The sequence below is a fragment of the Hordeum vulgare genome, chromosome 3H (assembly GCF_904849725.1).
Source record: "Hordeum vulgare subsp. vulgare chromosome 3H, MorexV3_pseudomolecules_assembly, whole genome shotgun sequence".
NCBI lineage: Eukaryota > Viridiplantae > Streptophyta > Magnoliopsida > Poales > Poaceae > Hordeum > Hordeum vulgare.
The window spans coordinates 14,354,287-14,376,983 of NC_058520.1; the positions used below are offsets into that span (position 1 = coordinate 14,354,287).

At 48.3% G+C, this 22,697-nt stretch overlaps 2 protein-coding genes across 6 annotated transcripts; both read right to left on the reverse strand.

The window, feature by feature from the left end:
* Positions 1 to 1,557: 1,557 nt before the first annotated feature.
* LOC123442571 (LEAF RUST 10 DISEASE-RESISTANCE LOCUS RECEPTOR-LIKE PROTEIN KINASE-like 1.2) lies at positions 1,558 to 22,435 on the reverse strand. 5 transcript variants are annotated; one of them, XM_045118652.1, is made up of 4 exons: positions 21,683 to 22,435; positions 3,145 to 3,177; positions 2,755 to 3,021; positions 1,558 to 2,622 (listed from the first exon to the last, which is right to left on the reverse strand). In XM_045118652.1, exons 1-4 carry the CDS (start codon positions 22,392 to 22,394, stop codon positions 1,664 to 1,666), a joined length of 1,971 nt encoding a protein of 656 aa, XP_044974587.1. In that variant the 5' UTR covers positions 22,395 to 22,435; the 3' UTR covers positions 1,558 to 1,663. The 5 variants fall into 5 exon arrangements, with proteins under 5 accessions (XP_044974587.1, XP_044974586.1, XP_044974589.1 ...); XM_045118651.1 differs by lacking the exon at positions 21,683 to 22,435 and adding an exon at positions 16,778 to 17,646; XM_045118654.1 differs by lacking the exon at positions 21,683 to 22,435 and adding an exon at positions 8,853 to 9,627.
* On the reverse strand, positions 12,203 to 14,595 carry LOC123442573. The gene has a single exon (XM_045118656.1). It carries the CDS (start codon positions 13,337 to 13,339, stop codon positions 12,434 to 12,436), a length of 906 nt encoding a protein of 301 aa, XP_044974591.1. The 5' UTR covers positions 13,340 to 14,595; the 3' UTR covers positions 12,203 to 12,433.
* Positions 22,436 to 22,697: the final 262 nt, after the last annotated feature.

Genomic DNA, 22,697 nt, shown 5'->3' on the forward strand with positions numbered 1-22,697 from the left:
TCCGCCTTTCACGTGACATTCGATTTGAACACCATGTTGGGGATCGGGGGATGGCGACTCGAGACCGCGGGCCGATGATTGTCCGCGCCAAGACCATCTAGATCTTTCGTGCGAACTCGTCGTCCGTCGTAGCACCCATGTCGAGGAGGGGTGCTTGCTGCTCGTAATCCTTGGTGTATGAGGAGAATAGTCCCGACCTGGTGTCTGATGGAGTTGTGGACGCCAAGGAGCCTATGGCGGCGATACCACGATCCGGAGCTCCCCCTTGGATCCGTATGAGTGCGCTAGGAACCACTCCGACACGTTAAACGATGATACAGGTTGGCAGAATTTGAGAGACAAGAGGGGAGCTGGTTGTGCAATGGTATAGGAACTGACATGCATGGTCGGTCGGCTTAAATAGCCATGGTAGGTGGGCCGCCGCTGTTTCAATGCAGTCAGACCTTAGAGTAACTCCAACGCGCCGACCCAAACGAATAACACTTTTGTCCGCTTTTTATTCGTTTGGGTCGGCTGTCCGCTTGTCCGTGTCCTTTTTTTAAATGGGTCAGTCGGTGCATCCAACGAGAAGCAAGTGGACAAAACTACAGTGACAGTAAAATAATAAAAAAGAGGTGGGTGCGGCAGGCCAGCGGATTAAATAAATAAGGTGAGGTGGGTGGGTGACAAGTGGGTGAGGGTGGACATAGGCGGACGACGCTAATACAGAAAAATCCGCTTTGTGTGAGCCTGCGACCCAAATGTGAATCAAATTTGGGACAGAAATGAATCCACACAGACACAAAGCGGAGACAAAATGAAAATGGGTCTCTGCGCTAGGCCATCATTTTTGTCTGCGTGGATCCAAATGAACATGGACGGACGAAATGGGTCCTCCGGTTGGGGTTGCTCTTATTTCTTCATAATCCAGAAAAAGTATCTCATGATCCGCTAGCATTTGACGATGCCGATTGATTAATTGACTTTCTATGGAATCTATGAATAATCGATGTAGATACCAACAAGATGTATAAAAATATCCAAGATGCACACAACCTAAAAATAATAAAGGAGAAACAATATAAAAAGACCCTGCCACACGGTGAGTAATCACGTGCAGTAGCACTCTAACCACCACCAAAGACAATACCTGGACTAGAAAGAAGTTCTCCAACAACAGTGCCTTCACAAAGGAAACAATGCACAAACGTTGTCGCTTCCCAATCAAAGATCATATGTTTTCACTTTGAAGAAAGATCGCGTTCCCAAAAACAATGACTTCAACAAGACCACTGTCAGGCACAATCAATAAAGGCCAAACCTTAAATTTTCACCCTGAAAATAATGTCTTGGTACTCAAAGAAACACTACCAACAAAAAAGTCCTCCAATACTGCCCACCCATGAGAATATTTCCTTACTTTGAGACCTTGTAGGGCAGAACGGGGCCACTGGCTTCGACCATGATTTTTTGTCACTGAGAGAACTTTGTTTCTAGGTTCGGTGTTGTGTATTTCGTATATTCAGGATCATCTAACTCAAATCCCTACTTTTCCATTCATCAAACAAGAAAACGAGAGATCAGAACAATCCAATATTTTTGATTGAAAGGGCTTCTTCTAATCTCAACTTTGTTTTGCCATTGTCAAAGACTGCCAAAAAGGGCCTCGGCGACATTGTTCTCATCATTTAACGTTAGATAATCCGCTAGCATTCGACGCTCCCGAATGGTTAGTTGACTGGCTATGGAATCTATGGATGACAGTGTCAGGCGAAAACTGCACGCCATCCGTGACCGTGAGCAAGTGCGCGTCCTCTTTCTGAGACCCCTTCTTCTTCAAGCTCTTAGACAAACAGTCTCCGTCCCTGACGCAAGTCAGGATCTCCACCACCTCCTTGATCGACGGCCTCAGATCCCTCTCCATCTGCAAGCACCGGAAGGCCACCTCGGCGACGCGGTCGATCGTCCTCTTCGTTTCGGGGTCGGTGTCGTAGCCGAGCTCCGGATCAACCAGCTGAACAACCTCATGGTTCTGAATCCTGTTGAGGGCCATGTTGGCCAGGTTGATCTCGCTGTGGCTCCTGCTCATGTCCACAGCAGGTTTTGACGATATCAGCTCCACCAGCACGACGCCGAAGCTGTAGACGTCGCTCTTGTCGGTCAGCTTGTAGCACTGGTGATACACCGGGTCGACGTAGCCCGGCGTGCCCTGTGGAACGGTGGAGACATGGGTGACCTCGAGCGGGAACAGGCGCGACAGCCCAAAGTCTGCAACTTTGACATGGAAGCTGTTGTCGAGCAATATGTTGGTCGTCTTCACGTCACGGTGTATGATCTCGACGGCATGGAGGTAGGCCAGTGCTTCAGCCGTTTCTATGGCAATGTTCAGCCTCAGAGGCCATGTGAGGCCTCGTTCCGCCGCACGGCATCCATGAAGATGGTCCGCGACCGTCCCATTTGCAATGAATTCATACACCAGGAGAAGGTCACGGCTCATCCGAGATGTGCAGCCATATAGGATGACAAGGTTCTGGTGGAGCAGCCTGGACAGGATGTCAACCTCATTCAAGAACTGCTCAACTCGTCTGTAGTTGTTCTTGTACAGGCGTTTCACCGCAACTACTCTCCCATCCTTGAGCTTTCCTGAATGACAAAAATGTTCAAAGTTGTAATAATTTATCAAAGCATACAGTTCAAATGTTCAAAGTTGTAACTTGTCTGCAATTTGATGTGTTAAGATTCACACGCAACAGGTTCGACAAACATGTGTTTTACCTTTGTAGACAGTTCCAAAACCACCATCACCAAGCTCCCTTGAAGCACTAAATCCATCAGTAGCCACTTCAAGCTCCTCAAAAGTAAAGATATGAGGAGAACTATCCAACTCAAGGTCTTTACTGTATGATGTCGTTGAAGATCCACTTCGCATGAACTCCTTTGAAGCTATAGCTTGTTTCCTCTTCTTGCGTTTGTACCAAGCAAAATAGACGAAACACACCACAAACATGAATAATATAGCACCGATACCGCCTACTACTCCAGCTGTCCACCAAAACAATGTAGCACATTAGCAATATGAAGCAGCCAAAAGACATGACTAATTCTGCATCATAACAAGAGCAGACGAAATAAGAACCGATGGAATAGATGGGTCAGGCAACTCACCTATAGTCTTCAGTCTTGCTGGGTTACGGTTCCCTGCATAAGAAGGCACCGTAAATATTTTACCATTTGTGAAATAATTAAAATATGGTAGTCACTAGACAAATGAGAAGAACATATTTGTACTAAATTTGTATATGTTGTCATGATAACTCTGTCAGCTTCTACAGTATAGTCCAGCACCCTTTTGTGACTGGTTAATGAGGAAAAACCAACAAAAACTAAATTTCAGAATTGACAGTGGCAATATATCTTGTAGTACATTTCATATAAGTCATAATCTTACTCAAATCTCCACATTTAGATCATAAAAAGAGACGCAAGAATTAGCGGATCCATACTTTTGTAGTCTTCTAAAAAAGTAAGTGAAAATCTAACAGCAATGTAACTGTTACATCATAGTATTCATGAAAACTAACTGAGTTCATAAGACAGATTTGTCGATGCTATTTGGTCTCTTTTGTCCTTTCGCCCGGAAAGAAACACGACATTTAAATGGAGATACCTGTCGGATCACGCCACACTTCTTCATCACTGCTTAAGCAGTGCAACACTCAGTTACCAAGTGCATCAGCACCTCTAAGTAAGTATACCCTCTCAAACTAACTAGAGTGTTCAAAATTCAACTTTACACCCCTAACTAATTCAACAACAAACAGTTGCAACATATTGACTTCCACAGGTTTGAATTTCGAAACTCGAACCAGGGCATAGAAAAGTATTTGTAAGCGCATTCGTCGGCAAATTCCTTCCAGGAATAGTTTACTTGGAACGAAACCAGGAACACGTTACCGTCGGTTCAGCATCTTCGTTGAACGGCGTGGTTCTTGACTAATTCAAACAATTGTAGTTTGACTAGAACTTGATAGGCTCTAATGTCTCTCAATCAATGGACTGACTTCATCTCTAACTACCAAAAACAAAACAGTAATCTGCAGGTGCTCCAAGAGACCAAGCAAGCACTCCAATAGTTGAAACCACAATATCCGGGTCCAATCAGCATTCTACATTCCTCCTAGCAACAGCGACGTAAAACGCAGTAAATCTGTTCCTGACAGCGATTCAATGTTAGAATCAGTATCGCAATCGGTACCTACGTCGGCATTACTGGATCGGCTGAAATGCCGAATCAGTCAGCAATAGCATCACTAGAAATGTTGAGGGGAATACGATCGAGCACTTGATCTGCACATTCAAAGAAGTGCAGGAACTAACTATGCAAATTCATGGTTGGCACTGTCTACGGTTAGTTTTCCTCAACTCACCGCACTTGTCGGGGTACACGCCGCCGGAGCAACTGCAGGAAAAGCCGGTGCCGTCGTTGGCGTACCTGCACTGCCCGCCGCTTGCCTCGCACTTGGGGCAGTCGTCCGACGGCACCGTCCACTCGAGCAGGAACCCCTGCCTCATGCTCGGGACGTAATCCTCGCCGTCCGGAAACCCGAGAACCGGCACGACGGCGAGGCCGCTGCAGGCCGGCGGGACGATCCCCGGCCCGCTGTGGCCGCCATACACCCCGCCAAGCCGGTAGAAGGACCCGTCGGCGCAACGCGTGCGGCTGAACCCCGGCGGCGGCGCCCGCTGCTGGTCGGTGCAGTTGTAGAGGACGAGCACCTCCATGTTCTTCTTGCTGATGGTGTAGGGCCCCAGGCCGAGGCCCAGCGAGACGTTGAACCACCGCGGCGGGCAGCCGGCGTTGGGGAGGAGGTTGTGGTTGACGGCGACGAAGGAGGAGTTGTCCGCGAAGACCCGGGCCACCTGGTACTGCCCGAGGATGGAGCGGCTGAGGAACGCGTGGGTGCCGTTGCACTTGAGCTCGAAGGACGGGGAACCGCACGGCGGCCGGCCGGCGCCCTCCTCCAGCCAGAACGGGTAGGTGATGCTCAGGTCGCCGCATGCCTTGGGCGAGCAGGCGGCGCCGCCCGGCGCCGGCAGCCGGAGAAAGGAGGCGGAGAGCAGGAGCAGGAGCAGGAGGGGCGGCGGCATGGGTTGGATTGGGCCGGGGATGGATGGGGAGCGGAGCGGCTGACTGAACAGGGCTAGTTAAAGGACGGTGGCCATGGCGGCTTGACCAGTCAAGAGTCAACGTGCTACCGCTCTATTTATTATTAATATAATCGTGTTCCCGAGCGGGCAATGCCGCGGCGGCGCCGTGTGACTCCCGCCAAGGCTGGGGACGGCGACGGCGACCCGCCATTAATATGGCACATGGGTCATGGGCCATGGATGGATAAGGAAGCTGAGGCCAGATTGTTTCACAGGAACTGGATAGAAAACGATCAATTCAACGACTGAACTCACCGCTACCGTCAGCAGTCGGCGGCGGCTGCCATGTGAGGAGGAATCCACCGCTGATGAGCTGCTGGTAGTCGCTGGCATTCACCTCCCCGGTCGTCGCGCCAAGCACCGTCACGGCCATGGCGCTGCAGCCCTCCAAATCGTAGCCGCCGCCGATCCCGCCGGACTCGTTATACCACCCTCCCGCGCGGACAAACGTGTTGTTCCGGCACGCCGTGTCCACCAGCCCAGCTCGGCGCGCCGTCCTCGGCGCCAGCGGCTTGGTGCAGTTGTAGAAGACGAGGTTCTGGTTGAGGGGGCTGATGGAGAACGGATGCGCAACTTTGGTGGCCGTGTTGGCCGTGGGGACATGGCAACGGCTTCCGTCGCCGGAGAGGTCGAAGTCGCCGAGCTTGTGGACGTCGGAGACGAGCAGGGAGCCGTTGTGGACGAAGATGTCGAGGATCCGCAGCCCAACGTCGCGCTCGTAGTACCCGAGGTAGGGGACGTGATCGATACAGTGGACCTGGAACCCGAGCTGGGCGCACTGGTTCTCCTCGGAGCCCGAGACGAGGCCGAACGGGATGGAGACGGTCAGGTCGCCGCATTTCCCGGGGGTGCAGCCGCCGACGTCCGCCGCCGCGGCAAGCATCGCAGAGGCGGTGGCGGCCAAGAGGAGGAGGTGGAGGCAAGACCCCAGCCATGGGAGGACCATAGGTAAGGGAGGATGGAAGGATGATGACTCCGGCCGAGGACGACAGTGGGCAACGAAGGGTGTACGATATTCATGGTACGAGCGAGGGGGTATGTCATATGAGGAGTCGGGGGAGTCGGTGCGTGACGAGTGTCCTTTTTTTCTGGCAAACCGTGAGTGGTGTGCCGGAAAGTTTGACTACAAGGCGTCCACACACGAGAACTCCACCATCGCCGGTCGTGGTCGAGCAGTGATGCGACCGGACCGGCCAGGATGCGATGCGATCGACTCCGGGAGCGTCGTGCCGGGTAGTGCACGCTCTTGTCGGCCATGGATATATGGACCTACTTCCTCCTCGGTTACTGAATATAAGTCTTTTCAAAGGTTGATTAATGAACTACATATTAATGTATATAAAAATATAAATTCACTTATTTTGTTTTGTATGTAGATCGTTGGTAAAATTTATAGAAAAACTTATATTTTAGAATGAAGAGAGTAGTTGGGTATTTGACTGATAACACTAGTCGTACACTACACACAATACACACGTAGACCAGTAAACCGTTATGCTGGTAAGTGCGTGTATGTATGTGCAGCTATGAGGGCATGCACAACGGTTATTAGTCAGCCGTCTGTAACTCATGCCACTTGCCAGTTCGAATTTTAGTCTTCGTGGAGGAAAGAGAACAACGAGAAAGAGCAGTCCGTCTGCAAAATTAAAGACGGTCGAATACGGTAATAATCTTTCCTTACCGACGATGTCTAGGACTGACAGTTTTCGCTTCTAGAAATCAAATCTATTTAACCCCCTCGCCGCGGCCGATAATCAGCCTACAGGGTCGTTTCAACAAATTTTAGGGCTTATATAAACGACTAAATTGGCAGACCATTGCACATGGTATCTATATTGCAGTCTGCATTTGACATGGTACGGTATTATCGACAGGACTTGTCTAGACCATTTGTATATGCCGTGAGGGCAATATACGACAACGTCTAGCCACCCGTCTGCAACACAGCCAACGCAGGAAATTAGATGACGTGGGAGAGAGAAGAAAAAAAAGACGGCACAATCCGTTGGTAGAAATAACGAAGCTTTGAACAAAGATAACGCGAGACTTATTTTGGATCGGAGGGACTAATATACTGTGTCTGACTCTGATCCCATATTCAGACATATCCAGACGTTGTTCATCAGGGGTGCCAAGCGCGTGTTCGTTAGTCGTTGTTTAGTGCTGCAGGCTTCACTGGTGCAGAGTTCATTCAAACTAGGCTGATCGAGTCGTCGGCCGTACCGTGGTCAAGTTGTAGTACAGTATTACCTTCATTTCCACTTGTGTCCATGATCATCTACTAATCTAAACTGGTAGGCCCGGTTAGCGATCACAAATCGTGATATTCATATGTGCAACCATAAACTGGTAGTACCCACTTGGAGTAGTTTGGTTTACATGCCCACATCAAACCGCCCAAGCTTCGTGCTAATCGTACTGCGGTGGTACTAGACTACTAGCATAGTGCTAATTGCCGACGAGAGACAGCTTTGTTCACCCAAAAGAGCATAAAGAATCCGGGTTCTCAGTGTCACACATATGATACGAACTACAATTCACTCTGGTTCTGTCGTTTTTTACAGTTAAAGTTACCATCCGAAAAAAAATTTCAAGAAAAAACTAAAACTTGCATCCGGAAAGAAAGTTGCCATTCTCGCATCACTCATAAAAAAATGTTTGGAGTTGCCATATGTTCATGCCACATTTATGGCACTTACCAGGGTCCAACGTATATCTGATTAGTTTCATGGGCGGACTCACGGATACGGCAAAGATCGCACAGGTAAAAAGCCAGCCAGAGTTTTTCTTAGTGGAAACCACGCGTCACATTAGCTAACATCCACTTGCCATGGCCAGGTTCAAAAGGGATAGAGAGATAGACAGGCACTACCACTTAACTCATGAGAGCAAGTACAATAAGGTACAGTCAGCAGGTTGTAAGGATTAAAATACTATATTTTTATTAAATTGGATGAGAGAGAAGATGATAGAGAAGGAATACGGGTTCTTCGTGAAGAGTCAGCTCTAGCACGTGCTCCTAAGTGCTTTGTGAGAATGAAAGATGAACCATATAAATGATAAAAATATAATCTTGTATAGTTAATTATTGTACAAGCTAGCTATAAGATAAACTATAAGATGACTTATAGCCAGCAGTTGACTATACTATTAACCATGCTCTAAACTGGTCGAGGTCAGCACCATAATAATCCACTCGCTGCCCAGTGCCACCGGCCGTAACCCCAACACAACCATGCATGCATCTAGCCGCTGAGACATCAGCCTCAGATGAGGAGATAATCAGATAACAGATATGCCAAAATTCGTAGGGGGCCTACGGAAGATGGAAGGGATGGCACTATAGACCAGCGCAAGGCCAATTGCATGACAACCAACGAACCAATGTTAGATGGAGATTAAAAAATAAAAGCACATGCTACCCACACTATGGTCAAGTGGGCGCACTATACGTCCTTGGCGAGCAGCAAGGTGGAGGTGCCTCGCTGGCCGGCCGGGCCGGCCGCGGCCGACGTTGATCGCCGACGACGACTGGACAGGACACGACTTCAGGTCTACGGCCTTATCCTCAGCAAGTGAGTGCCATGATTGAATTGACACTACTGCCTTGGTCAGATAAGGGAAATCCAAGCAAAGGACATGATAAATTTGACGGGCGGACTTACGTGGAGGCGGGAGCTCCCATGTCAAGAAGAACCCATCGTCGATGAGCCGCACGTAGTCACTCGCATTCGCCTCGCCGTTCGCGCCCAGCACCGGCATGACGGCAGAGTCGCACCCCTCGTACCTTCCATAGCCGCCCGTCCCGTTGTACCGCCCTCCAGCGCGGACGAGCACCTGGCTCTCGTTCCCGCACCTCATCCCGGTCCGCACCAGCTCCCCGCCGCCGAGCGCCAGGGCCGCCGCGCCGGCCGCCTCCGGGCAACTGTACAGGACGAGGCCCAGGCTGCCGGGGCTGATGGTGAAGGGGGCGCTCAGCTTGGCGGAGGTGTTCCAGATGGGCACAAGGCAGCTGTTGGGGGCTTGCTGCAGCAGGTACCGCTTGCCCAGGTCGACGACGTGCAGGCTGCGGTCCTCGTAGGAGACGCGGAGGATCGCGAAGCCCAAGCTGATGGCCGCAGAGGTCAGGATGACCGGAGTGATCTTGTCCTTGCAAGTCACCTCGAAGTCCGGGGAGCCGCATGATCTCCCCGTCGCCCGGTCGGGGAGCCAGAAGGGGTGAGAGATGGTGTGGTTGCCGCACTTGTTGGGCGAGCAGGGCCGTCGTTCCTCGGCCGTGGCGGCTGTGAGCATCAGTGGTAGCCATAGAGCTAGGGCGAGCCAGTGGCCCGGGGCCATGCGATCGAGCACAAGACTTGGAAAGATTGCGGTGAAACAGCAAAAGGGGGATGGCTACAGCCTACAGGTATGTATGTGTGTGAGAGAGACAACGGTGGTCTGAGCACGAACTACGGTAGTATATGGGGACGGACGGTAGAGGGAGTGCTTCAAATTTGACTCGAGAACTGGGGCAAACGATCATCGTGCTCTTTGACTGGTATTTAAAATTTCAGAGTTCGCTTTGACGGGGTAAGCCATGACCGTGACCTCCATGGCCCCGTGATGTGACTGGAACCAAGATGCTTGGCCTAATCATTTCAGTTTCGGCATCTTTGCCCTCTACTATCTAACAGCATCTCCAGCCATTTGTGCGTCGGGCATTTGCATCGACGTTTTTTTTTTTTACGGGGGAATCAAGTTTTCAACCGGGTCCTTAGGTTTCGGTATCCAACACAAAAAATATACAATTGTCTTTTCCGCTATCAAAAAACCACCAGACCAGCTTGGCGATCATCATGTCACAAGTCATCGATTATCATGCCACAAGATCGACGTTCAAACATATCCAAAGTCCGGCGATCAAAAGAGTAGGAACCATAGACATGGAACTCAAATGGCAGGCTCCTCTGCCTTAGGGTTGGGAGAGGTCAGCGTCATCATCGGCGTTATGGGCACAACTTCAGTGCTCGGCGTTGTGGGCATAGGTTCAGTGCTCGGCGTCGTGGACACAACTTCAGTGCTCGCCATAGGTTCAAGATGAGGCCGTGTTCCGTCAGGTACCACGCCTTCACCTGCTCGTCCATCGTCGACCTGTCTGCTCCCATCAGGAATGCCAAGTCGGTGTTCCTCTCTTTTTGGGGCGATGTTGGTTCTGAGAAGGTTGAGCTTGACGTCCTGCTTTATCATCATTGTCGACGACCTCGCCTCGGATTTCTCCTCCCTCTTGGCAGCGTTGCTCTTGGCGTCCGCGATGCAATGTTCTATCGACGATTGCAGCCATTCGACAGCGGGTGTCGCGTCCCTCGCCGTCATGGCCCTTTTGGTGCCACCAAGACGCCCTTTTGCCACTGCCGAGGCAGGCACGTCCAGGTTGTAGACACCGCTCTTGGCCAGCCGATACTCTGTTCATTTCTCGCACGACTCAATCCTGGTGAACACATGAATGAACTTGAACTCATGATCGTTATTGTCCTGGCAAAACATGTCGAACATCTGAACCATGTACACAGTTGAAGAACAAGTGTCAACGAAGTACATGACGAAAAGCTGGGCCGGCAAGCGATGGACATACGCGGCGCTTGAAGTTGACGTCGCTTTCCAGGCGAGCCATAATCTTCTCTTGAATCCCATGCCACTTGTTGCATCTGGATGGTCGCCCAATGGTTCGCCATGGCCTTCTCGCCACGATCCATGTAGATGATGGCGAAGTCGGGGTCGACCAACTTGCGCTCGTCGAATCCCGTCTTGATCCTGCTCCAGTAGGTGTTGGCGTTCTGATTCGCGCTGGTGATTGGGTCGATGCTGATAGTCTTCCATGCTTCGGCGTTGGATGTCCGCTTCTTTTTCTTTCTCCCTTTGGTCGATGGCTCCACCTCCATCGGTTCTTCCTCCTCCACCTCCTCCTTGGCATCGTCGTGCTCGTCGTCCTCCATGTCCACGACGGTGTCCATTGTTTCGTTTTGCATGCGGAACCCGGGGCACGAAGCGACAACGATTGAGCCGTTCGTGATGATCTCGTTCATGTCGGCGTGGATACAACTGAACTGTGGCACACGTAGCCATGCATGAAGGGTAGGGGCCAACTGCGTAGAGTGGGCGCAGGCGAGACTGAGTACATCAACGGCGAGTAGTTGTACTGGGTGCTAAGTCCGATGGTGAACGCGGGGGAGGGCGTGCACAGGTCGGGGATGAAGAGGGGGGAGGGGTCGCGCCAAGCCATGCCGAAGGTGATGTTGGCGTTGAAGCCGACAAAACCGTCGCCGTCGACGTACTCAGGCGAGGGCGCGTACCGCCATAGTGGAGGCGTGAAGTTAGCCAGCGACGCTGCGCTTTGCTAGCTCCCCCACGTGCCATGTGGGCACTGGTAGGCCTCTTGATGAGGCGGAAGGTTCACCATCCCCGCACGAGACGTCTCCTCCCACTCCGCCGCCGTGCCCCTGGCCCTCTTCATGTCGAGCCTGTTTCGCCGATAGATGGTGACCGCCACCCGGTGATCAACGTCGGCCTTCCACTGGGCGTTCATCAAGCCTAGGGGCCTTGCCCTCGGCTTCCTCTACTTTGGCTGGACGGAATCGGTGGCTAGGCGAGGGGGTGCATATATACTTCTTCGGCGGCATGGCGGGCGGATCTGGGGAGAATGGATGAGTGCCGGGAGAAGGGGGGTTGGTAATGGGAAAATGGAGGGAAAGGGGGAAAATGACAGGAAAATCGTCCGTTGCCACTGACAGCGCGGGCCCACGCACCTTTTCGCTTCAACCGGTGCCTCCACATGACCCCCGGTGCGTTGGGTTCCACTTGGGTTCGCCGGTTGTAATTTTGGTCCAAACCGACGAAAAACAAGGATCTAAGACGTGGCTGAAATCTTTCTTCGACGCCAGCGATAAAGAAGCCGTCGCGGGGGGCCTGTTTGGGGGCGGGGGGGGGGGGGGGGGGGGGGGTTGGAGATGCTCTAATAAGATTCTAATCTTGGTACAACCTTCACACTTGCAGATTACTGGTTACTCTATAACATAGGAAAGAAGAGTCATAGCCGGTTATCGGGTTTGCGTTTTTTTAGAAATTGCCAAAATATTTTTCTTTAAAAGGAGACTTCAAGTTCAAAATTAGAGCTCAACGTATTTTATTCGGATCTTTTCCGGGAACTAATTTTATTCAGGGAGATACGCAGTTTAGATTGCACAAATGTTCATAATATTTTAAACTTCGTTCAAGTAGACGATTTGCGGGCGAACTTACGTGCAAAGGTAGGGGGGCGCACCCACGTCAAGAGGAAGCCATCCCTGATGAGCTGCTCGTAGTCGCCGGCGATCGTCTCGCCCGACGACGACGAGCCCAGCACCGGCACGACGATGGCGTCGCAGCCCTCCAAAGCGTAGCCAGCGTAGTTCCCGGTGGCGTCATACCGCACTCCCACGCGGGCAAACGCCCTGCTCTCGTTCCCGCACCTCACTCCCGTCTCCACAAGGTACCTGTCCCGACGAGCCACGGCCGCCGCCGCCGCCGCCGCCGCGCCCTTCTCCGTGCAGTTGTACAAGACGAGGTTCAGGTTGCCGGGGTCGATCCTGAACCGGACGCTGAGCTTGGCAGACGTGTTCCAGATCGGCACTCCGCAGCGGGTGGAGGCGTACAGCTTGGCGCCGTCGACGACGTGCAAGCTTTGCTCCTCGTAGGAGATGTCGACGATCGCGAAGCCGTCGCTGGAGGGCATGGAGCTCCGTAGGACTGAACTGCCGTTGACGCAAGAGACCTCGAAGTCCAGGGAGCCACATGATCTTGCCGACCACTCCTTGTCGGCGAGCCAGAATGGGTAGGAGATGGTGAGGTTGCCGCACTTCTTGGCCGCGCAGGCTTCCGATTGTTCATCGGCCGCGGTGACCGCGAGCATCAGTGGTAGCCAAAGGGCACAGAAGAACCAGCAGCTCGGCGCCATATGAGCAGAAGACTTGAACAGATTGCAATGAAACATCAAAGGGGAATTGGCTACAGGTATGAGAGGATATGGTGGTCTGAGCACGAACGATATATGGGGACGGAGGGCAGAGTGTGTGGCAGGCAAACGATCATCGTCCACATATTTCTCAAGTGAAACCCTTGAACTGGGACGCAATGGCATTTAAGATTTCAGGGTTCCTCTTTGACGAGGTAAGCCATGACCACGACCTCCATGGCCCCGTGACATGATCACATGACTAAACCTAGATGCTTAGCCTGATCGTTTCGGTTCTCCGGCATCTTTCTGCTCTTGTCTTTGATCTAGCTAGATTCTAATCTAGGTACAAGTTCCACACTTGGCAGGTTACTGGTTACTGTATAACACACTCCCTTCGTTCGCAAATACTTGTCACCAGAATGGATGTAGCTAGATGTATTTTAGTGCTAGATACATGTTTTTTTTTATCATTTATGAAAACAAGTAATTACGGACGGAACGAGTACTCCTTCCGTGTGACGGATAGAGTAGAAAAGAAGGTTCTCTATCATCCTTGCCACTAGGTTGCGTCTTTTAAGAAAGAAAAGGTGTGATACCTCCCGGATGTTTAGGCACCCTCTACGAACGGTAAAATCAAATAAAATCAAAAAATCTGAAACTTTGTAACATCAAAGATGACCAAATTTTGTAGGTCTTTGCAAGTTTTCATACCAAAATATCATGTAAAGAAAGGTGTATAAACGAGTCTTAGATTTCAGTGCTAAAAGTTTTTTGGCATGAAACATGCAAACATCTAAAAATTTTGATCATTTTTTATACTGCAAAGTTTAAAAAAAAATCTATTTCTTTTGATTTTACTGTTTATAGAGGGTGCCTAGGCATGCGGAAGCTGAAAATCCACTCTCTTTAAGAAATTACGTAAATGTTTTTCTTTAGAAGGGAAAATTCAAGTTTGAACTTGTAGTTCATATATTTTATTTAGATGGTGGAACTAAAGCTCACATGGTTGTTAGAAAGTTTGTTCCTTGTAAAATTGATAGAGAGCAAAACAGGATAGCACATCTAGGTGCAGTTTGTCTCATGATTGTAAGCCTATAATTTTGAAATAAACTCCTTTTCACAGCCTAAAAAACAAAAAGATATGCAAAGGCATTAGAAGACGGACTATACCATAGCGAGAAGTTTGTATTCACAACTCGTCCCAACAGATTGTCCCTTGATCGCATGGGAGGAGTGTTATGGTTCTTGGTGGTATTTTCAGGTCACTGATTTTTCTAATGATTATGATCGGGTTCTGTATCATCTTTTGTTTTCATTTTTATTTGTGTTTGTGGCTTTTCATTTTATAGTGTTCTTAGGACATGAACATCCTTGAATTCATGGATGTTTAAAATATTATAAACATTTTTTAAAATCCTTGATTTTACAAAACATGAGCAATCCTGTAATCCAAAATCTGTTTACAAAACATCACGAGAGTTTGTAAATTGAAGAACATATTTTAAAATTTGTGAGTATTTTAACATTTATAAAATAGGTTATATATTTTGGGATCATATTTAGAAATAATAAATGAAAAATTGAATTTAAAATTCAAAGGCTACTCAATAACCAGTTGTCTACAGAGGAAGAAGTAGCTATAAGCGTGCTGGTTTTTCTCTGATGGGGCATGCCCTCACACAAGAACTCTACGGACTCCTTAGATTCAAAGGAATTTTATAAGGTTTTTGAAGGATTGAAATCCTTAAAAAAAATCTCTACATTGGTACTTTGATTCATAGAATTGGATCCTATTGAAAAAAATTCTATTTAATCTTTTATACTACATTTCATAGAAAATCTAACAATAATTCCAATCATTTTTTATAATTTTTTTTCTTTTGCCTGTGGTATCAAACACTCTTCGATAGTCCTATAGGGTTTAAATGAACATGCCATTTCAACCCTTTATTTTTTTTATTTCTGTGTTTTCAAATTCCTAGGAATCAAAGAGGCCCTACATGGGTCAAGCGCAGAGCGCGTTACGCGGACTATCCATTGCATAAAGCCATACCTATAGATATAGGACTGGAAGCGCATCAAGTGTCGCAGTTTGTGTGTTTTTCTTCTTCTGCGAGATGCACAAATTTACTTCTCATGAAGGCACGTATTTGCTTCCGCGATAGGCACGGTTTTGAAAAAAGGAGAAAACATATTATTTTTCTATCACGAGTGGCACGGAGTTGCTTTCACGAGAAGCACGGCCATGCCTCTTGAAAAGAGAAAAAACATATATTATTTTCTTTTCTTTTTCACGAGAGGTACATATTTAATTCTCGTGGAGGCACGAATTTGTTCTCGCGAGAGAAAAAAACATTTTTTCCTACCGCGAGAGACACAAAAGTTATTTCTCGTAGAGGCATGAATTTGTTTTCAGGAGGTAGCCCCTCGGAAAGGGAAAAAACATGCTCACAGGTTTTTCGTGAAAGTAAAAATTCGTCGAAACCTATCAATATGGGATCTAAGTTTAAAGATCTCAACGTGAGTAATGCAACGATGAAAACGCGAGTAATACACCCCAGTCTATAGCCCTGGGTGCCTTGGACTTGTCTACGCCCCTATCCACAATGGTGATTATACTCAACAGGCTTAAATAGGCTCAAGCTTGTCCTGAAAGATTACCATAAAATTTACTATCAAGCGCACAAGTCAGGCCTAGCCCAGAAAATAGCAACTTCCAGCCATCTTATTGCATCATATTGCACTACCTCCATTTGCGTACTAGATTCGCCACTGCCTGCCCACCATTGTGGTCCAATGCGGTATAATTCGATCGAAATTTCCGAAATAAACATTACCCCACAAGTCCATATGTCTGAAAGTCTATTCCGACTAGGCTCTCTCTCACTGGATTATACTCCTGAACAAATGAACGGAGCCAATTCTCGCCATACACTTGACAAGTTCAGAGTTCAGACTAAGAGCAACTCTAACTGATCCGGTGATCCCAGACTAAAGATCAAGTTTTTCGCAATGGTAGCGGCTATATGTATATATGAAGCATTACACGGGCCGAGCCCAGAGCGCTTTGTACGGACTATCGATCGTGTGCCGAGGCGGTGGAGTTAGGCCGATAGTCTTGAAAAACAAATATAAGCCCGCAACTATATATGTCTGCACAGTCTACTTCTGACTGGGCTCTCACTGAATTATACTGGCCATAGACTTCAGAATTCAGACTAACTATGCAGAAGCCACTCGATCCGAACTCTGAATACTCTGGCTTGGGAAGGAGAAAGGAGACGACCGCTGGGCACACACTTACTGGACAGGTGTAACTAGCACAGGGTTTGCATGCCACCATACTGCCAAGATATGATAGTATAAGTGATCCGGAAAATATATATCTAACTAAAAGAAGCATGCCACAAATTTGACTGGTATAGGCAAGTCGCCCCCCGCCTTGGGCAGGCAAGGCAGCAAGCAGGACGCCCGCCACGACCAACTCAACCTTATCCTCGTTTTGGTGACTAATAGCATGATGATTGATGGTTTGATACGGGAGTTCTAAGCTAATTCGGCACTGCACATCCTAAATTACCCACGAACTTGATTAAAAGATGATTTGACGAGTGAACTCACGTCGTTGATGCGGGGGATTCCATGTCAAGAGGAAGCCATCCTTGAAGAGCTGCTCGTAGTGGCTAGCGTTCACCCGCGCCGACGAGCCCGGCACCGGCACCACGACGGCGGCGCAGCCCTTCAAAGCGTAGCCGGCATAGGTCCCGGACGGGTCGTGGGGCACTCCCGCGCGGGCAAACACCACCCACTGGTTCCCGCAGCTCACGTTGGTCTGCGCCAGCTCTCTGTTCCGACGTGCCGCGGCCGCCGCTCCGTCCTGCTCCGTGCAGTTGTAGAGGATGAGGTTCAGGTTGACGGAGTCGATCCTAAACGGCCGGTTCAGCTTGACTGAGGTGTTGTAGAACGGCAAAACGCAGCTGTTGCCGGCGTTCAGCACGTCCAGCTTGCCCAGATCAACCGCGTAGAAGCTGCGTTGCTCGTAGGAGATGTTGAGGATTTCGAAGCCGTTGTTGAAGGGGATAGAGCTCCGTAGCTTTGGAATACTGTTGTTGACACAAGCCACGTCGAAGTCTTGGTAGGGAGGATGACCGCATGATCTTCCCGTATCTTTGTCGGTGAGCCAGAAAGGATCGGAGATGTTGACGTTGCCGCACTTCTTGGCCGAGCAACCTCCCCCCGGCTGCTGCTCCTCGGCCACCACGTCCACCAGCATCGTCGGCGGCAACCACCACACACCGGCCAAGACCAAGAACCAGCAGCAGCAGGGAGACATCGGAGCACAAGATTTGGAGAGATTGTTTTAGAAAAGGATTTGCAGATATTTGAAGAGGTTGTGGTGAAGAAGACACGGTGGGTGTGGTAGCTAGGGATTCAGTGGTCATGGGCTATGGAAGGGAGGGAGACAACACGGAAGAAATGATGCCGTGGTGGAAAGAGAACCGCATATATGCATGGCATGGGGAAGGCGAACGAGCGGATCGAGTACCGGTGGCCGGCACCGTTGACGGGAAATGGGGGCCAAGCGATCAACGTCCAGGAAGTTTCACAGTAATCACGCCATGGACTAGTAAGTAAGGTATGGCTTCTGAAATTTGTGTGTAACGACTTTGACGGAGTAAGACATGACAGCGACTCCGTGGACTAGTGATGTGACTTGGAACAATAATGCTTAGCCTGATCATCGAAGTTGGGGCTATTTTGTGATCTTGTTTACTGAGTAGGTTCTGATATTTGTGCGACATTCACACCTGGTAGGTAAGAATATCCCATACAGTATCCTGGCACTTGCCGGCGGGAGGGATTCATTTTTATACGTTTTGTTTTTATCTTGTTAGGGTTTGTGTCATGTTAAAAAGGACAAGACGAAAACGGCTCCTTGAATAGCATTAATTATTCAGGTCTACTGATGTAGATGTAACATTAATTATTTTTTATGTTTGTTGTTGTACTATCATGATTAAAAATAAATAGATTAAAAGTTTTCTCCCACAAAAAAAATACTCCCTTCGTTTCAGTTTATAAGTCCGGCACGTGTATCTAGGTCGTCAATTTGACCAACTTAATAAGAGGCATATATTACAAAAAATATATCATTAAAAACTTTAGATGTTCTATTTTCTAATGATATAATTTTTATATTAAACAATATAATTTATATAAGTCAAATTAACGACCTAGTTACACGTGCATGCCTTATAAACTGTGATGGAGGGAGTATCCAATACAAGAAGCCATCATACCTTCGGTTGCACATTTCTACATCTAGGCATTAGAAGAGTTGCAAAAAAAATCTAGGCATTAGAATATATTTTCTGTAATCATAGCATTTGAATTCGAATAAATAAAACTACTCAATCAAATTAGAAAATAGCAAACCCCGTAGAATTAATAGGTTTTCTTATTCAAGTGAATTACAACAGATTTTGTAGGATTTTAATCTTTAAATTCTTCCTACGGAACATGCTTGGATTTAAAGAGTAGATTCCATGAGTCGACTTCTTCATTTTCATCGTTTCACTGGGAAGGAGGTTAAACCATCTCCTTGCTTTGTATCGATTGATTCATCTTAATAGATAACCCTAAATATGTATGATGTTAACTAAACAAATTTTAATCATTTTTTCAAGTGCTTTCGTGCTAGTAAACAATATGCCAAGATATTCAATAGTTATGTGGAATAGTGGATACGTTTTAAGAATGCCTGAAACATAAAGCTTGGCGGCGTGGGCAATGCTTTGAGTGGGAGGGAAGAGATGCTTTTATCTCATTTTATTAGTTTTGTATGTTTTCATTTTTTTTACCTTGCGCCTATTCTGTTTTATTTTTGTGATCGTTCTTGTTTTTTTTTCATACTTTTTTCTTTCCTTTTCTTTAACATTACTGTTCTGGTTTAGAGTCCATTTGCTACTGGGTTGTTGGTGGACGAGTGAACAAGGCCATGATGGCAATTTTGGCCATGGTAAGTTCTGATCAGAGAAAGAAGTTTAAAGCTCAGACTAGGCAGAGCTGAGAAGTTCAGAGATCAGTCCAGAATTGATCTTCGCAATATAAGCCACTTGTTGCTTAGATGATGTGTCGCCGAAGAGGACCGTCGCCAGAACTAGAGGCGGGAGCGCCGCCTCGGCATCGTCGAAATGGACGAACATGTCATGACGGTGTGGTGCCAATAGTTCCCGCAGGACTTCCTTGACGAACGCGCATTCTTCATGCAAAGGAGGGCGGAGAGGAGGACGGAGCGAGCCGCCTATCGTGACGACAGGCGTATGCGGAAGCAAGCGCACTCTTCAACGTGGAGCTGAAGGGAGCGTCGACTTGGTCCTCCGACAATGAACGGTGGGCTCACGCCTTCATCACGATGGAGCAGTCGGACACCAGCGCATCGGAGAAAGACGATGAGGAGTAGTTTCTATCTATAAACTACCGATGAATTAAGTTTCTATCTATGATCCATCTATACTATCTATACCCATCATCTTGTTTTTTTAGAAGTGCATCGCGCGTTTTAAATTTTAACCCTTATGCTGGAGCGGTGCACGCGTATTTTTTTTAGCGGCCGCTGCAGCCAACGCTCGAAAAAAATGCTATTCCTGCGATGTAAAGTGTTTTTTTTGCGTGTCGCGCCTGAAGATGCTATGAGAGCACCAGTTTACATGGTGCTTTGCTATGAAATTTTACGTAGATGATGGTGTGGGCTTGCTTGATTGGATTGCACAGGGGCCCATCCTGAAATTCAAGGAAAGTTTTTTGGTTTGCAATTTGCATGCTTGCTACAAGTGAAGTTTCTGCCAAGCGTACCCGCTCTCCATCGCGCCGCCACCCCCTCGCGTGGCTGCTCGCCCTCTCACCTGCAGTCGTGCCACTCCCTCGCTCTCCCCTACCTCTACCTCGCGTCGCCGCGCCGCCGCTTCTCAGATATGTCTTCTTCGACTTCAGCCACCGTGCTGCTGCCCCGACAACCTCTCCCACATCCTGAACCCACATGGCAGTGACTCGACGTCGCCAGGACCATGAGGACCGCGGTCCGCACCGAGCTTCAGGCGGTCCGGTCCGGACCGGACCGCTGCCAGCCGGTCCAAACGACGGCTCGGACCGAGACCGGACCGGCACGGAACGTGTCCAACCTGACCTACCGTCAGGTCGCTTGGCGGTAGGCTGTTATACCCCATCATCAAAAAACTTGGCAGTAGGAAAAAGTTAGATCTCAATCTTTTTTACGAACTACGCCTTATGATGGATTCTCTTTGCTACAATCAAGAAATCCATGTCGGACCATTGCCCCCATATATGGCTGAAATACATGGAAAAAACGCTAATTTCCCTCCCAATGGGAGTGACGGGATGCCCCACCAAAATACCGGATGCACTCAGGCACCCAATCATTGGATTGTTTTACCATATTTTATTCTTTGGTGTGTTTGTTTTATTATTACGTTCTCCCCTTTTCTGTTTCTATTCCTTTAGATATTTTGCTACCTAATTTTAGTTCTTTCGTTTTTATTTATTTTTATATTTATTTCCATTTTCTTAGTAAAGCATAACCACCTTATTTTCCACACTCTAGTTATCTATTTTACTTTAGTTTTGGGGCAAACAAATGATCATTTTCTAATGTACGTGCACACTTCTTTTTCAAACATATGGAAGTTTGTTTTAAATTACATTAATATTTTTTGTAAAATACATAAACATCTCTATCGACATACATGAGCAACTAAAAATATTTACTTATAATATAAATATACTCGTACCCAAATATTCAATCGTTTTTCATGAAATATTAAAATGGTTTTGGATATACTCCCTCCGTCTCAAAATAAGTGTCTTAAGCTTAGTATAACTTTCTACTAGCTCTAGTACAAAGTTGAGACAGTTATTTTGGGACAAGGGAGTACCATATAATTCAAAAGAATTTGGACAATATATATTTTTTGAATTGAAATTCGGACAATATTTTTGAGAAAATAAAAAGTATCCATGTATTATTGGGCTGCGCGAGTAGCTGGACCGTTAACCACGGCCTAGAACACGGTGAGTGGGTCCAAGATTGCCCCAGAAAAATCAACACATGCACATTAGGCCAAATTTCAAAAAGGCCCTATTTGTCACTGGGCTTTCAGTGGACCAGAGAACAAGCGCAGGATGCCAATTTCGACCGTAGTGCAGACTTGAGGAGTTCAGTTTTCTGACTAGGCAGAAAGAAGTTGAGAGTTCAGATTAGGCAGAGCTGAGAAGTTCAGAATTCAGACCGGAATCGATTTTCGCCCTAGAAGGCAAGCCACTTGCTGTTCTGTACCACACCCCAGCTCAACTTGTTAACGAACTTCTAAAGATGCACACCACAGTATTTGTCACAGACCTACTGATGTTTGTCACAGACAAAGATTTTGGACGTAGCACACAACAGGCACTGAACGTCTTAGCTTAGCTACAAACTTAATTAAAAGATGAGTCGGCAGGTGAACTTACGTGTTAGTACAGGCGTAGGCAGAGGTACAGGTGCAGGGAGAGGTGGCAAATCCCATGTCAGGAGGAAGCCGCCGTTGATGAGCTGCTTGTAGTGGCTCGCGCTCGCCTTGCCCGACGACGACGAGTTCATCACCGGCACGACGGTGGCATTGCAGCCATGCAAGGCGTAGCCGCCGTAGTTCCCCGTCTCATTGAAACGCCCTCCGGCGCGAACAAACATGTCGCTCGCGTTCCCGCATCTCATCTCCACCAGCGCCGCCCTGTCTCGATGCGCCAACGTTTTGGTGCAGTTGTACAAGATGAGGTTCAGGTTGGAGTTGCTCACCTTAAACGGGGGTGCCAGTTTGCCGGAGGTGTTCCATCCCGGAAAATGGCAGCGGTTGGAGTCGTTGATGTCTTCCTCTTTGTATACATCGACCACATGGAGACTGCGATTCTCGTAGGAGATGCTGAGGATTGCAAAGCCGGTTGATCCAGAGCTCCGTAGAATTGGGATATTTTCAGTTTTATTGCAGTTGACCACGAAATCAAAGGAACCACACGATCTTCCCGTCTTCCAGTCAGGGATCCAGAATGGCTGTGAGATGTTGATGTTGCCGCACTTCTTGTCAGAGCAGCCATCCCCTAGCTGCTCCTCAGGCCCGGCGAGCATCAGTGGCAGCCACCATACTACCCAGACGAACACCAAGAACCAGCAGCTTGTAGTAGCCATAGGAACAGAAGATTTGGCCGTGGAAAGGTGGAGATGTGCGTATGAGAGGATACCGTAGTGGAAGAATGATATATATGTGGACGGCGCGAGCGAGTGGAATACATACGGTCGCAACATTTGACTGGAAAATCGGGTGTGCGTCCACGAATTCCCTGAAGGCCTGAACCACCCCTTGGACGTGTGAACCCTGGCCTCTGAATTTCTAACCCCAGTGACGGGTTAGTCATCAACGTCACCTTTTTGTACCCCTGATGTGACAGGAACCAAGATGCTTAATTAGACTCTATCGGCTAGTCCATCCTC